The sequence below is a fragment of the Mercenaria mercenaria genome, chromosome 4 (assembly GCF_021730395.1).
Source record: "Mercenaria mercenaria strain notata chromosome 4, MADL_Memer_1, whole genome shotgun sequence".
In the NCBI taxonomy this organism is placed as follows: domain Eukaryota; kingdom Metazoa; phylum Mollusca; class Bivalvia; order Venerida; family Veneridae; genus Mercenaria; species Mercenaria mercenaria.
In genome coordinates, this window is record NC_069364.1 from 60,940,070 (window position 1) to 60,957,932 (window position 17,863).

At 35.3% G+C, this 17,863-nt stretch overlaps 2 protein-coding genes across 4 annotated transcripts in view; one reads left to right on the forward strand and one right to left on the reverse strand.

Moving 5' to 3' along the window:
* LOC123553419 (uncharacterized) overlaps positions 1-17,486 on the forward strand; it is a 38,122-nt gene extending 20,636 nt beyond the window's left edge. The window contains exons 3-4 of one of the 3 annotated variants that reach the window (XM_053541431.1): positions 15,448-15,483; positions 16,055-17,486. In XM_053541431.1, the coding sequence (XP_053397406.1) occupies positions 15,448-15,483; positions 16,055-17,036 (1,018 nt within the window). In that variant the 3' untranslated portion in view covers positions 17,037-17,486. Of the gene's footprint in view, positions 1-15,447; positions 15,484-16,047 lie in introns of all 3 variants that reach the window. The other 2 variants (XM_053541432.1, XM_053541433.1) reach the window with 2 other exon arrangements.
* Positions 493-6,938, reverse strand: LOC123553420 (uncharacterized). Its single transcript, XM_045343136.2, has 3 exons — positions 6,673-6,938; positions 2,282-2,373; positions 493-1,985 (listed from the first exon to the last, which is right to left on the reverse strand). Exons 2-3 carry the CDS (start codon positions 2,355-2,357, stop codon positions 919-921), a joined length of 1,143 nt encoding a protein of 380 aa, XP_045199071.2. The 5' UTR covers positions 2,358-2,373; positions 6,673-6,938; the 3' UTR covers positions 493-918.
* Positions 17,487-17,863: the final 377 nt, after the last annotated feature.

Genomic DNA, 17,863 nt, shown 5'->3' on the forward strand with positions numbered 1-17,863 from the left:
TGATGGGTTTAACGCCGTTTTTCAACAGTATTTCAGTCATGTAACAGCGGGCAGTTAACCTAACCAGTGTTACTTGATTCTGTACCAGTACAAACTTGTTATCCACAAGTAACTGCCAACTTCCCCACATGAATCAGGGGTGGATGACGAATGATTTCAGACACAATGTCGTTTATCAAATCATCATGTAGAACATACAACCCGCCTGGGGATCGAACTCAAGACCCTGCGATCCGTAGACTAATGCTCTACTTACTGAGCTAAGCGGGCGGGGATCAAAGTTTTAGTAGATCTAAATTAGATAATAAAACACGACAAAATATATAAAACATATGTCGTGCTATGGACATAGTCTCCATAGTCTCACTGATTTGTATCAAATCTTTCAAGTTGTCACCAAATTCCAGATATAAACACATGGACAATTATCCGATATAGCCTACTACCACTAAAATACCCGGCCGGTTGTTAACAATCAACAGTTACTGTTATTGCATGACTTTTTATTATGTATGCAAACTTGATTTACATATTCAGTAAAGTTATAAATATCTTATGAGGATTTCATACAATACATTTGAATTGAATATGTAAAGATAAAATATTTGGATATTTTTCAATTGCAACCATGAAATGAATGTAGTCTACAGTTTAATGCATACCAAAACATACAAACAGTGATTCCAACAAAACCGACACTGAAATAAATACATGGCCACTGTATTTTATTTTAAGTAGAAGTTAGTGTCCTGGAAATACTGAATACAATCCTGAAGATCATATATATATTTTATATATTCTTCTCTTTCGTTTGGAAATGTACCGGTATATCTTAGAGTGTTCCTGAAAAACGCTTTATAAATAAAAAAAAATCTCATCCAACTAAATCTAGCAGTTATAATGCTCTTTACAATATTCCTAGATTATATGTACGTTGTATTCTTCTTCGTGGCCAAGAACTGTTGAGTAAGATGGGGGCAATTCTGCTGAACATTTGGAAATACCAGGGCCAGCCTGCTCCGATGCACTGCAAATGTAAGTCTCACTGTCACTTAAGTTTGGTTCTGGAGCATTTCTTTCAATGTACGAGTAACTTGGTGGCAGACCAAAAATACCGCTATTAATAGAGTCATTTTCAGAAGCATTTTCGGTTTCGTTTTCATTTTCAGACGCATTTTCGGTTTCGTTTTCATTTTCATTTTCGTTATCGGTCACATCGTTTTCAGTTGTAACTATCACATTACCGCCTTCCCCATTTCCATTTCCGGTTCTTGTCAAATCGTTCTCTTGCTCGTTCTGTCTAACACGTTGGCTTCCTGTTGTCTCTAGTGCTGAACAGCAATGGCATATGCATTCAAAGAAGTGTATTCCACGGCAGAAACACATGTAGATTGTCACTCCAAGAAGAAAAATTAAACACGATATAAATATGTATACTCCACTGAAAGATGCCGGTCGCCTTCTCGAACTTTGGTACGGACAGTTTTTCATATTGTTATTACAATAATCATATATTCTTGAACATTTTAGTGGTTCGTAAATGCATCTCCTCGTTCCGATACAATACGTTTCATTGACTTGACAAGTGCCAGCACGGTTAAGAAAACTATAGGTGAATAATAACATCTTAAAACGGTAATTGGTTTTGTGTGCAGGTCTGTTTCCTTGAATTTCATATCGTACATCGACATACTCGTGGCTTGATAATTCAGTTTGTGGAATGGAATTACATTGTTTAATGTTTAACTCATCTGACGTTATGATCATTTTTGTTCTGCATCCATAATGGTCGAATACTTGTGGGCTGTACAAAGGCGATAAAAATTTGATGGCAATCAGCGAACTTGTAACTGTCTCTACCCTAAAATTGCACGAGAAAGTTGAGTTTGTCTCAGGCGATCTGGATGCCAGTGAGAAATCTACTAGAGCTGAAAACAGACTTGATCCTAGGACGACTGTTTGATTGCAGACACTGTTTCCTGAATCTGTAATATGATGAAATTATTCTAAGAAAAGTATTAGAATGCAACAAGTAATAGAAATAGTATGGATGAACAGTGTTATGTTGCGTCCAAATTGGGGAGAGTTTCTGAACGGCAGATTTGCTCTGTTTAACCGCTAACAAAATATATACTCTTCATATTTTGGGATTGTTTTTTTTTTTGCTAGTAGAACTGCTAGCTTTGATTACCAAATTAATCAAACTTCGATTTTAAAGATTTCCGTTTTATGTGTATACGTATCTACTGGATATTGGGAATATAAAAAAGACATAACTTACATATAACTGCAGGTTCTGTTGCGGTATGGTACCATGGTAGTATGAACATATATAAAAGTCCAAGCAAATAATACATGTCAAGTGTTGTGCAGCTGAAAATCAGTATAATTCTTTAGTAAAATAATAATCTGAATAAAGATGTATATGATGAAGATTTAATACAGACATTTGATAACTTTTGTTAGTTGAAAATGACCAAATCTACAAAAAAATTGTAAAATATCTAATTATGTATAAGTTGCAATTCTTTCAATTCTTTATGTTTTCATGACAGATGTCAAGACTTTATAGTGGACGCAACTTGACCCCGATGGTTGACCTTTGCATTATAATACATAATAAGGCACAACTTATTATTGAAAAGGAGTGTACGTAAAACACGAGCTGCACGAGAAAAAGGAAATATAATTTTGTGTAAATATAAATTAGTGTATTAGAAAGTTTTAATTGATCAAATGAAAGTATATATATTGTCCGTAAGTATTGACCTGGCACTCATTAATCTTCGCCAGTATTTTCGGGCGTTTTCGTTAATTTACGCAATATCAGTATCCTGAAAGTATCTACATTACTAAAGTAACATGTAAAGTTAATAGATGAAACGGTGGCGTAGAGGTAAGGTGTCTGACTTCCATGCACCTAACCACGGGTTCGAAATCATTTAACGAACAGTTTTTTTTCTTTCAATTTAATGTATTGTAATTTTATCGTTTACATTATTTTATGTATCATATTTCGTGAATTTTAATTGTTTTCTCTTGTAGTATTTATTTTTTGGAACGCTGGTGACAAATAATTTGTCTTCTTATCTAAGATACTTTTAAAACAATTTTATTCCACTTTTTACAATGGGTAAATATGATTTCCCTAAACAAATGAACTATAAATATCACGATACGTTTGATCAAATGAGTAGTAAGTCTGCATATAAAAAGATATGGTCAGACGTAGGACTCGAACCAACAATCGTGATATTGGCAGGTAAACGCTTTGCCACAGCTACCTGCACATGTGATAGTATATCAATTAAGAACGATATATGTAATGTTTAGTTTTATCGCTATTTATGTTCGGACACCGAAAATTAATCTACGGAAATATACGGAATATTCATGAGTGCCAGGTCAATACTTACGGACAATACTTTGATACTGCACTGTATACAAACTAATTCCATATAAATAAACACGGCTACCCTAAACACCCTTGATTTCTATAATGAAATAACCGATATGAATAATCAGCCTAAGGTCAACCATCGCGGTCAAGTTGCGTCTACTATACTGTTGTCTCAACTTTGACACATTTATGCACTTTAATATTTGACAGTCCAGAATGTGCTTTAAGGCTTCTAAATTTATGGTAAGATCTTTGTGATCGTATGGATAATTTAAATCTTATGACTTTCTGATTGATAAGTACGTATTCTTGAATTTGATTGGTATATACTGTTAGTTACAGTCACAATAAGGGTCATTTGAATTGGTCAGTTATTGGTCAGTTATTATATGTTGAGAGCGAATATATATTCAAAACAACAGGTTTCTGGGAGAATGAATTTGAATTTTCAATAGAAAAACTGGTTTTCCACTAGAACACCATCGCGGTGTATATGCATATCGTTTACCTCCCAGTGGAAAATCTCTCTGTTCGCGCACAGGACACACTTTGTGGAAAACAATGACATCCAACGCGATTTGCCAGGGAGGTCGGAAAATCAACTTTTTCTTCCCGAACACAAGTTTATGCATAAAAATTTATAAACCACGGAAAGACGTAGCGATCTATCATTGCTTTTTTATCGATACATTTGTTTCATTAGTTGACAGAAGTCCAAACGAAGATGGACTGTAGACCGGTTGTACTTGCTCGGATGAAGATGGTGCCGTGTTTATGAAACTTAAATACGACTTTCCTTGGATATAGCAAATATCTAGAACCTTAGATGTGAAGCCATTGATCCCATAGTATGTGTAAATACACTTTTTATGGTTACTTTGATCATGTTTCCTTAACGCCCTACTTTCGACTTCGTTTATGCACAAATTCCCTCTCGGTGGGCGCAATTATGCCACACAGGATTCCTCTTGACTCTCTGCAGCTGGCAAGGAACCCTCTCGGGACAAATTTTCTATTTTAATATTCAATTTAACGTTACTTCAGTGTAAGAATAAAATGAGATTGTACTCTTATTTTAAAAAGCAGCACACTAATATAGACTTGCGTACTAAGGCGGACGGGGGTTCCTATATTTGTTATGGTACAGATGTGCCGATGAAATGCCTCTTTAGGCTCTTTGATTTGGTATATTGATAGCTGACATTGACATGTAGGACTACTAAGAATAAAACTCTTAGCTTTACATTTACTGACAAGCATGCAATTCGAGTGCATACATCGGATTTAACGATGGCCTTTGTTACCTAGACTAAGGCATATTGTTTGTCCGTTCGTATTCACTCTAATAAGTGCAATTACGGTGATCACCTTTAAATATTAAAATGGACTGATTATTTCATTGTTTTTGTACTCAATATTATAATGGTATTACTGATTACAATGTATACAGTATAACAATCTCATATCATTCGTACATTGAAGTTACGTTAAATTCAGAGGGCGCCGGTGCCGATAGAAAATGTGTCCGAGAGGGTTCCCGTGCCGGCTGCAGAGAGTCAAGAGGGATCCTGTGAGGCAAAAATTGCGCAGACCGAGAGGGATCCCGTGTATTAACGAAATCGGAAGTAGGTCGTTTTTAAGGTATTGGACCCGTAATGGAGTACCTGATTTTTGAAGAGCATTCAATTCCTACCATAAACCTACTTTGACGGTAATTTTCAGGGGGCGTAGGTTCAAGTCCCACTGGGAGCAAACTTTTTCCCCCCATATTTGCCTTTTTTCTAGCAGGTTTTTACTTCTTTCAAGACTTATTATGGATGTATCGTACAAAAGTGGAACATATTCATTTTAAAAGCGATTTCTTGCTGTTCAAAGTGAATTTACCTCTGATTCAGGGGTGGGGGGTGGGGGGTGGGGGTGGGGGGTAGGGTTAGACATCTTTAAAAATACTGAGTTACATTCGGTAAAAGTTCTCTGTTTTGCCTTCATTCTTTAGATTACATATTGTGGAAGAAATGTAGGTAGGTTTTACTTCTGCCGCAAGGTTATTTTTGAATGAAGTGAGCAAAATTCAAAACAGACCCTCAGGATTCGACCTTAATGTTTCAGTGTTGGAGTTAGAATTCTGTCTCATTAAATCTGTTTACTTGAGGCACCCTAGAAAAAAATGATATTTACAGTTTTATTTTGTGTTTTATAATTGTTTACCAATAGTTTGATATTTCTTTTATCAAAATTAATGCCGTAATGAATTCTCTACAAACGTTTTAGATAGTGGCCATCACATTGAAATTTGTCTCTACTTGAGCTTGAGGAAATAGCATAGTCTATACCAAATTTACAAAAAACGGCATGGTTAAAGTTGTTTAAAATTTGCAACAGATTGCGAAATATGGTCAACTTTAAGAATATACCAAGCAAATACCATTTGTTTTAAACATTACTATTAGGGGTCCAATACCTTAAGGAAACATGATGAAAGTAACCACATAAAGTGTATTAACACATAAGATCAATGGCTTCACATCTAAGGTACTAGATATTTGCTTTATTCAACGAAAGTCGTATTTAACTTGAACACGGCACGATGTTCATCCGAGCAAGTACCCTCGGTCTATATTCCATCTTCGTTTGGACTTCTGACAACTGATAAAACAACTGTAATGATAAAAAAAGCAATCATAGATCGCTACGTCTTTCCGTGGTTTATATACTTTAATGCACAAACCTGTGTTCGGGACAAAAAGTTCATTTTTCGACCCCCAAGCAAAGTACCGGCGTTGGATGTCATTGTTTACCACAGTGTCCTGTGCGCGAACAGAGAGGGGTCCGTTTTCTCATTTTCCACTGAAAAAAATAAAGAAGATAATCTGAAACTTTGTTTTATCATTTGGACATAATAAGTAGTGCCTTAATATCTGTATCATCCATCCTTATTTACGGCATTATACGTGGCGGTGAACGGTGGTATTTTCCAACCTCTCAGTTTACCAACCGAGATATTCAAATTCCCCCAAAAGAAAACAACAATGATCAGAAGTAGATTACCATTCAGAATTTCTATGTCATGTGGAACATATGGACTTTATCACGGTAACGAAAAGGAGAAGTGTTGTGCACAAAAAGCAAGATGTAACAAATGTAACAAAATTGATCATTTTGCTCGAGTTTGTCTTCTTCCAACAGCCAGGCAAAAGTCGGAATATCAAAATAACGTGATAAAGAACGCAACAATGAATTCAATAATCACAAGACAGCAGAATATACCTTACCATTCTACAATGAAGAAGATGCCTTCTTTCAACACAACATAACGAACAACGCTGTAAGCCGAGTTTCTCTTGCAGAATTTCAGAAGTTAAAATCATCAGCTGATTCTTTGACTATGAAATCAGAGGATGTGTTTTATCATTCGGACATAATAAGTAGTGCTGTAAAACCGATAACATTCCATCGTAATTTTCGGCAAAACACAAGTATTAATTAAATCAAAGACACCTGCGTAATTTTATCACATGATGTCAACAACCGGTAATAATTATAAACATTTCATTAACACTACGCGGACTCATTTTAAATATTACTTGAATTTACAAAAACAAAACGAAACAAAATAAAACAACATAAAGCGGTCATGAATGCACACATAATAAAGCGTTTTTATATTATCAAAGAAAAATGCAGATGCCATTAGAATTTCAATCCAAACTGATTGTATATAGGTTCAAAATACTTCTGTCCGTGAAACGTATGGACAATAACAGACGATGCATCAAACGTCTTTGTTCTAGGAATGATCCACATATACATGAAAGTATTTGCAATGCGCTATAATCCGTAAGTGATGAAGCACGATTGCAGTCCAGTTGAAGCCAGATATATTTGTTTTTCGATTTGTTAGCAAGAAAGCCAGTATATTGTTTGTTTGTTTGTTTGTTTTTTTCGAAAGAGAATTGTTTAAAGAAATATTAAATGATAAATTTCCTGTACGTTCATTTAAGCTTTAAATTCCACATTGTGAAAATAACACTACACCAAAATTATACAGCGTTATTTTGTATACACTTTGTTTACATCCAAATTATAACTTTATAGTTTATATTTGTTTGGACAACTTTAAGCGCAGTTTGTTTACTTACCTTAATTTGTAACTTAATGAATGACGATATTTATAACACACGAGCACTAATGCATCTCAATCTTTACATTTGTACAATATATAAAGAAGTTTAATTGTTCTTAATGTGGCGTTTATTGTGACTATTGATGAATCGGTCACGCGCAATGATATCCCAGTCGAAATAATGTATCAGCTGTGTTCAATAAAATACAAAAAAGGAACAAAAAAAAAATAACAACAACAACAAAATGACCACACTGAAACTGAATAATTTGATTAAAATCTTATTTCTATACATATACATTTTCAATGGCGTTGTACATAATAATAACTAGAAAATGCTTTTGTAAAAAAGCGCATGTCTCCCCCAATGCAAAGTCCTATATGCAAGAAGTCAATAGGGGTCAGGAGCGAAAGTCAAAGAGACACTGATGGTTGGCTGCAATAGGGATCATCTACTTGGCATGTCCAGTCATCCCGCTAAATTTCAACACTCTTGGCCTAGTGGTTCTCAAGTCACTGTTCAGGCTCCTGTGACCTTGACCTTTGATCAGATGACCTCAAAATAAATAGGGGTCATCTACTCTGCATGTCCAATCATCCTATTAAGTTTCAACATTGTAGGTCAAGTGGTTCTCAAGTTATTTCCAAAAAATGATTTTACATGAACAGGCCACTGTGACCTTGACCTTTAATAGACTGACCCCAAAAACAATAGGGGTCATTTACTCTGCATGAACAATCATCCTATGAAGTTTCAACATTCTGGGTCGAGAGGTTCTCAAGTTATTGATTGGAAATGGTTTTCCATGTTCAGGCCCCTGTGGCCTTGACCTTTAACAGAGTGACCCTAAAATCGTTAGGGGTCATCTACCCTGCATGACCAATCATCCTATGAAGTTTCATCATTCTGGGTCAAGTGGTTCTCAAGTTACTGACCGGAAATGGTTTTCCATGTTCAGGCCCCTGTGACCTTGACCTTTCACAGAGTGATCCCAATATCGTTAGGGGTCATCTACTCTGCATGACCAATCATCCTATGAAGTTTCATCATTCTGGGTCAAGTGGTTCTCAAGTTACTGACCGGAAATGGTTTTCAATGTTCAGGCCCCTGTGACCTTGACCTTTGACGGAGTGACCCCAAAATCAATAGGGGTCATTTACTCTGCATGACCAATCATCCTACGAAGTTTCAATATTCTGGGTCAAGTGGTTCTCTAGTTACTGATCGATAATGGTTTTCAATGTTCAGACCCCTGTGACCTTGACCTTTGATGGAGTGACCCCAAAATCAATAGAGGTCATCTACTCTTCATGAACAATCATCCTACGAATTCTGGGTCAAGTGGTTCTCTAGTTATTGATCGGAAAAGGTTTTCAATGTTCAGGCCCCTGTGACCTTGACCTTTGACGGAGTGACCCCAAAATCAATAGGGGTCATCTACTCTTTATGACCAATCATCCTATGAAGTTTCAACATTCTGGGTCAAGTGGTTCTCTAGTTATTGATCGGAAAAGGTTTTCAATGTTCAGGCCCCTGTGACCTTGACCTTTGACGGAGTGACCCCAAGATCAATAGGGGACATCTACTTTTCATGACCAATCATCCTATGAAGTTTCAACATTCTGGGTCAAGTGGTTCTCTAGTTATTGATCGGAAATGGTTTTCAATGTTCAGGCCCCTGTGACCTTGACCTTTGACGGAGTGACCCCAAAAACAATAGGGGTCGTCTACTCCAGCAGCCCTACAACCCTATGAAGTTTGAAGGTTCTAGGTCAAATGGTTCTCCAGTTATTGCTCGGAAATGAAGTGTGACGTACGGACGGACGGACGGACGGACGGACAGGGCAAAAACAATATGTCTCCTAGGGGAGACATAATTACAGTAGTAAAAACGACAATATTAATGACAACAATAATAAAACAGCCTAGCTTGTTCAAACAAAAAGACATGACCGCACCACTCTTCCGGATGTTATTCTACCCCTATTGCGAATACCAGTGCTTAATGCCTTACATGGTACGCCCAGATGGGCTGCATATAGAGGTTCACCCCCTCCCCCAGACTATTTGCAAAAAAAGAGGAAATTCTACACACTACCCTACCCATAGAGCATGTACCAACAATTAATTGTAATTAAACAAACCTTGTAAATACAAATGTAAAACCTTTTTACAAAAAATTAAAAACTATCACCTGCTGCTATCGCATATAAAACAGTTAACAAATGTTTTTAAAACAATGACACGAAGTCTCTGAAATACAGTGTCTTAATACTTTTTTAATGTGTCAAGTGATTTACTGTTGCATAGTTTTAACGGCATTTCATTCCACAGTTTTGGACCGTAAGTACAGAAACTTCCATCACTGATTGTTTTGCACTTGTAGTATTGAACAACATAACGACATTCAAAATTTTCTGACGATCTCAAACCTTGTCTTCTAGGAGTATACTTTATAAGCAATTCTGTTAAATACATTGGTGCTCTGCCAATGTGACAGCTGTACATGAAAGAAAGTATCTTGAACTCAATCATTGCTTTCACCGGCAACCAATGTAGGTCATACAATGCTTGTTTAAGGGGACGCATATTGCTACATTCACAGTTCATACAGAAATGCGGAAGGGGTGCATATTCAAGAAATCGATGGTGGGAAAATAAAATACATATTCCTAAACTGATATAATACTGATGGACACCTGTAATATTCAGTATTTTGTGGATAAGGATGTTGTACTATGAATGTAATAGGAAAACAGAGGTCTTTGTGAAAGTACATTCAACACAAAATATTAAGATTTTTTATAAGGAAAAAACAGGTTTTTTACAATAACAGTGTTCCAAATAATGTTGAAGGGATGAGATTTTCTTTCTAATACACCAGGTTTGCTTAAACATGTAAAAATTTAACGCCACGTCATTTCAGCTCGGGATGGACGCCATATTTCTCATTGATAAAAATGTAAACAAATAAAATCAGAGTGGGATTTGCATTGCAAGGGCATAACATGACATTCTACACAATGAATACCTTAGACCAGATATCTAAGATGCTACACAGGTCAGGCGTGTTAAATGCATAATGGCGATCACTTGAAATTCATCTTGAAAAGGTGGTTAATTTTAGTTTATTTACATGGTTTTTAATTTTCCCACGACTTCTCGGCAATTCACTGCAAATGTATTACTGCGCCGGACGAAAGGTAACTCTAATAAACAACGGGAGACAACTTAGGTGTCAGCACGTGTACGATTTTTAAAAAAACATGTCGATGATTATAATTTCTTATCAAATAATGAATCCTATTCAGATATTCGTCTTTAATATTAGAAAATTATTAATTTCTGTGGACATTTGTCAAAAAATATTACTTACATTAGACTACTTTGCGCATCAAACTGGTTTCCGCTTCAGTTGTGAGGCACTTCCGTTATACTTTTTGACAACAATAACAAAACACAAAATGAATCAATAAAGTCACTTATAAACCGACTGCTATTTAAATCAGTGTAAGTAAAGTTGTTGTTACAACATTATACATGTTCGTTACGTTATGAGATAAAGTTTATCTTGAACTGCATAATCCATTAATTACGTTTAGATGATATTGCATTTACAACTTATTTGACCCCATTTTTTTACGTGAATGACAGCATTCTCGTGCAACTCGTGCAAACAGAGTTATGAAAAGTATGGTGGAGGATTCAAGGATAAATTATAAATGACATTAAAGTGAGGATAATTGTATATTCGTCCAGTTTTGATCATTGACATGCCTGCTGTGTATTAGTAACTTTTGTGAACAAGATTATAATGTTACTTTTGCACATATACACATTGATTGGACCTCACAACCAAATTTCATACCTTATTTTAGGGATTTTTAAGACAATACATTTTCAAAAGTTTGTTGAATGTGTTTTGATATTTAAGTGCATTGTAGTTCATGAATACCAAGTTAAAAATTAATAATGGCAACATTTCTAGGCCCTTATTGTAAGCCACTAGACTTCTGTAACGATAAATGTTTAATGTATTAAGGGGAATATACTCTTTTAGTTTTGGAATGTGACATTCCTTGACCACCGTATCTTTTCTTATGCATTACTTTGTAAACAAACTAAATAATGTGTTTTAGCTTACATATGCGAAATGAAAAGCAAGACAGTGACCATATTTCACATTCTTTCTTTAAATTAGAATCTGTAGGACATTGATAAATGTTTGGACAAGGTGAAGCACTATTATTTTCGCACCAAAAAGTCTTAATTGTTGACTTTGAATGTACACAATAAGTCTTATGTAATTCAACAATAACTTTCTGGTTTCAGTTTTCTCATTTTTATTTTAGTGAGCAATCCTTTGTGTACTTATAACAGTTGAAACAGTATCCATTTCAGGTACCAAAACCTTGTACTTTTTTGCAGGTAAATTTTATCATACCCCACCCACTTTTTTCTAATTTCAAAGTATGCGTCCCCTTAAAAGAGTCAAATTTCCTCCAGTTAAGGACAAGTTTTGCGCACATGTTTTGAATACGTTGCATCTTACACACCTCACCGTTAGCTACACCATACAGTATAATATCGCAGTAATCCATATGTTAACTAGGGACAAAACTAAGATTTCAGTGGCTGCTTTTGTTAAAAAAATTCGGATGTTCTTAATTCGACCACACACTCACAAAGAACAGGTACATGTATATACCTATTACTAATTCACTGGTTAAGATTAAAAATATTTTGATTCAATGCATAGAAGACGCCTCAGTTTCAAGTAATGGACTGCGAATTAGTAATACCTTTCTTTAGTTTCAATAAGATAGGCTTTCACTAGGTACTGTTTGTGATTTGAATTACTAGTTTAGTTTAATCATATTTTATTGCAATTATCACACAAGACATGAATATACAGTACAGAAGTACAGCAAGACATATAATACTACAGTACATCAAAATACATACTAGTGTGATAATACAAAAGGGTTGGACCACAAGTTTTACCAACCTTACAACACGCAATGTTAACACACAACTTTTTAGAACAAACTGAAGAGCAAATTCAAATCTCCAACTCTTCCGTCTTTTTTATATGAAAGGAGAACGATTCTATAATGTAATTCAAACACGTATTAGAAACCGAACGGATGGAGTAAGTTAAACAATCATTACACTGATCTCTTTTATAACCATTTACACGACTATCCTGAGTGCTCTTATGTACATTCACTACATTGTATTGAAGATGCGGAACATTTCTTTTTTAAATGTAGCCATTATGCCAATGCCAGTCGTTTGTTATTAATCAATACTCTAGATCCATCCACTTAATACTCAAAAATTACGTCATGGTATTGACTCACTAACTGATGAGGAGAACACAACTTTGTCTTTAGAAGTAAAACATATATAAAAATAATTTTCTAGCACTGCCTCCTGATCGTCTGACTATATATCTGATCTGAGAACTCTGGATTGGACTGGGTGTAGGGATGTGGCAGCAGGTGAGATGGAGTTGCATTGAATCATTTTGCGCTTGATTGCGAATGTTGTTGCCCTTTTCGTTTTTTTTTCTCCCTCTCCCACTCTCTTCTATCTAAATAGTTTGAATCTTAACTCCCATACTATTATGTGAATTTGTATCTGAAAATTATAATTTGTCAAGCAATTTTTTCTATTTAGTCTAAACAAAAATCCGTCATTACCCGCCGCCGGGTTTATTGGTATGCTATTTTGTTTTCGCATGTGGGACATGGAGCAAGTCATGTGGCAGGTTTTTGATCCTTTTTTGAGGCCCCAGCTGGGCAACCCCGTTTTTGTCCTTCGCATAACTTACATATACATACAATTTCATATTTCATACACATTGTCAATTATATACACTATACATTATCAAAAATAAACCAAACATGTCTCTAATCAAAATCACATCAGTTTCAATACGAATATTATGCAAAGATTTGGGAATGCAAGAAGAAAGGAAAGAGTAGGGGAAAGAAAAGAAAAAAAGTTATGGCACTTTGGAGTTTTAATTTTTAACAGTACATTGCTTGCTTGTAATTTATAAAGATACTGGTTAGGTGTTTTACATACTTTTAGTTTTTCTATATGAATATTTGTTTTACTTCCGTACAGAATGTTTTCAGAGTTGTTTTCTATTAATACTTTCGGTATCTTTGTAACTAGTTGGTAGTATTTGAAATAATCACTTTTATCCAAGTTAAGTACTCGTTCTGCTTCTTCTAACTTGTATAACGTTTTTGATCGGAAATCAAATATTTAATCAATATATTTTATTCCATTTCTGTTCCAACTGTCCCAATAAATTGTATTTTGTTGTAATTTAATGTCGGGATTATTCCATTTTTTTTCACTTGGTTATTTGTGTTTAAAGAATTCATGATTGTAAACCAAGAAATTAATATATCTTATTTCCGATCCTGTACAGATTTTATTGTATTCGTAGATGTGTGATACACTAATACTTTATTTAAATGATCGTTTGTTTTTTTTGTTTTGTTTTTTAAATATAAGAAAAAATTTAGGTCACGTGACACGTTTCGACCATTTCCGAAACCGTAAGTTACGACCATCTTCATTTTTCGCTTTCGGATGACCACAACATAATTCACACGATCCTTTTGTTTACATTTTTCCGCCTTTTATATAATACATTTGACGATATAAGAATTCTATAGTTTGGTGGTGATGTAGGATTACCACGATTATTGGAGACTTGTGGAATTATGCTTTTTCTTAATACATATTAAATTGTAAAAACAGGTTGATGTAAACAAATATGATAATCTTGATAGAGATCTGTAAAGTTTGTTGAGTAAATGGAAATGTGTAAACGTTACTTCTGTTAGGATTCTGGTTAGGAAAGGAAAGTGTGGTTAGTTTGCATAAACTATAGATATTAGATTCTTTAGGAGATTGTCATGACCTGTAGATGACCCCAATTGTTTTTGAGATCATTAGGTCACAAAATATTGATCACAATAAAAAACGACATTCATTATGACTGATCTAAATATACATTTCTGGTGGCGGAAAAAACAACTTTTGACTTGTTTAGTTTAATCTAACATTAATTTGACAACCAGGGACGGACCGACTTCTAATGTCGGATTACTAGTGTGACTTTATCATAGCGTATAACAATATCACTTATATTTGAACAATTTCTACAGCGTGTGCCCAAATGTTTTTGTTTCATTTTATGCAGATTGGGGGAACCGAGTTACACACACTTGATATCGCAATGATCTTAACTATTGAATTGGAGATTTTTCGGAATAACTCAATCGACAGAAAATAATGCCCTTTGGCCATTAGATGGGAATGAATAATATTATTTTAAGATGAGAAGAGTTATTACCGCTTTAAAAAACATATAAAATGGTCCTACGATCGAAATGAATAATTTTCTTCAAAATATTGTGAAATTTAGGTCTATAAAGGAAAAGTGAATGAAATACAGAAAAAAAAAGATCAGCGTATTGGTTGACCCGTAGCAACTATTGTACATGTGACCACGCATGTGCAGAAACACTCCCATTATAAACAGTTTTACTATAAACCGTAATGCTACACCGTATTGTGTATGCTTTACATTTGTTCAACCAAATCCGGTATATTACAAAATACCTGTGTAAATGTAAACAGTATTGTAAACAACTCTATGCGGATATCATGTATTTTAAGGTTTATTGAACCTCATTTGTATAGTGATATTGATTGTGTCGCAGATACTGATAATAAGATTTGTGGATGTAGCACCTATTTCATATTGATTTAAATGATATGTGATTATCTAAGTGTATACATGTAAACGGTACATGTATCATCTAAAGAAATGAACTTCATGATTTGGAATGAAATAGGACATGATTGATTCCTGGATATTTGTTTATTTTCTAGTCATAGGAGGTATTCATGCCGAACAGATCGTCACATGTAAGTAAATGTGTTTAAACTACAATAATTATATTGGGAAAATGTTAAGGTCAACATTTAGTACGTAAAACGTTACAGCTAATACATGTATATAGTAAATATAAAAGCCGATATGAAATACTGACAAAATAAGTATAATCCCTTGTTCTATCTACAGGGGGCCTCCGTGGCCGAGTGGTTAGAGTCGCTGACTTCAAACCATTTGCCCCTCATCGATGTGGGTTCGAAACCTCATTTGGGGTGTAGAATTCTTCACGTGAGGAAGCCATCCAGCTGGCTTACGGAAGGTCGGTGGTTCTACCCGGGTGCCCGCTCGTGATGAAATAGTGCACGGAGGGGCACCTGGGGTCTTCCTCCACCAATAAAAAGCTGGAAAGTCGCCATATGACCTTAAATTGTGTCGGTGCGACGTTAAACCCAACAAAATAAAAAATAAATTGTTCTATCTACATAATTAAAGTATACATGTACACTGCAGCTAATATGTATGTTTTTGTTTGTTTCTTTCTTTCTTGAATACAATGACTAGGCTTACATAATATATCTTTCGTGTTTTTTTTTTAGTTTCTAGAGCGAACATGTGCAATGAGACAATACTACTTGGCACAACGCATCATGCGAGTATTATTGACTTCCGGGTATCTACACTATCTTTAGAACCTTATAGTCGCGTGTGCAATTTGTATGTGGAAACAACGAACACGCCCTACATTGGAATGAAGTTTCTGTCGACTAACCTTGATGTTGCCTATAGCAACGCGTCGCAGTGCTCATCTGAACTATCTATTACTGGCAAAGATATGGAACAAATACATTATAACACATTGCCAGAATTTGAAATAAACATAAACACATACGGATATGTAAATCTAGAAATAAAACTTGACAAATGCATGATTAATTCAAACACCAGTTTATTTAGGGTATTGGTTTTTAAGCACGGCGATACCTTTTGCTTCTCTGAAGAAATTCACTGTATAAATTCTACAAGATGTGTTCATCCTGAACTAGCTTGCACTAATGTATATGATTTCTGTGACAACGATTTCCAAAATTGCAAAAATAAGTCAGACAGTTCCACCAATAAACGCTATCGACGGAGAGGTCCACCTTCTATACCAGGAATAGTACTAGGTCTCACTTGTTTGACAGTGCTCACTTCATTCCTGTTATATATTGTTCTATGTCGTAAGCGTCCTTGCTGCAGACGGATAACACAGAAGCTGCAGTGTCGTCTGCCGCCATGTGAAAGCTGTGGTGATGGAACAACAGAAAGAACTACTGCAACTGCGCAATTCATACGTGAGACAGATCATGTTTCATTACATTATACTCGTTTTCGAGACCCACCCCCGAGTTACTGTGACTTACATCCAAATCAGCACGGACAAGGCGGAAACGCACACCCACAGTTTGAAACTGGAATTAGTATTCCAAATATTCCACCGCCATTATATTCATCCGAAAATACAAACGAGACTGATGTGCAAGATGACTTGCCACCGCCTTATTCGGTTGCACCTCCAGCTACGGAAAGTTTGCAGCATATGTAGAATGTATCATATATGTTATTACAGTTCCACCAAATTGTGTTGATTTGCTGTTTGATAATATCCATTTCAGTGTGTGGACGTGGTGCTAAGGCCTTTTACATATATTAACCTCAACACTGAATCGTTATATCATATACATGCACTTTGCCAGTTTCGTTAGGCTGTCAGAAACATTAATATTATTGTTCAAGTAGTCCCAGACCAAGTCGTTTGAAAAAGTATTTATACAAGTTTCATATTTTAAATGTTATAATTGATATCTGTTTGCTTTGTTTTATTAAAGTACGATACAGTTCAGTGCCTGACCGTGTGTTTCGGTTGTTGTTACGTAATGTATTTTCGTTTCTCCTTTGATTATAACTGTTAAACTTGTGTCGATAATTGTTATGATATATTTGTTACAGGCAATTTCACTTCAATATTGTAATGCAATAAATGCTGATTCCGCTGCATGATTGTTCTGAAAAAAATCATTTAGCAAGAGCCAGGAATAGCTAAAAACGCTAGGCAACAGAAATTGAACCAATCGTGGTATTATGATCAACCGCATTACATTCTCTCTCCGACACACAAATACACAAATATAGTGCATGAACTCTTTAATCAGATGACCAGCGACACTGACTAAAATAAATTTCTTTATCTTATCCATAATTCTAAAATGCATGTCTCTGTTAAAAAACAAAGAAAATACCAAACAGGGAATGCCATGTTCCCAAAACGCAGCCTCCCCAAAACGAAACCCACAGCACGCAGACGTGCACCCACTACACACACACGCACGCGCGCACACACACACACACACACACACACACACACACACACAC

Coding starts and splice junctions, on each gene's coding strand:
- LOC123553420 (XM_045343136.2), bottom strand. CDS start 2,357: ATGTATTATTTGCTTGGACTTTTATATATGTTCATACTACCATGGTAC. Junction 1,986..2,281: donor AACAGAACCTGCAGTTATAT/GTAAGTTATGTC, acceptor ATCATATTACAG/ATTCAGGAAACAGTGTCTGC.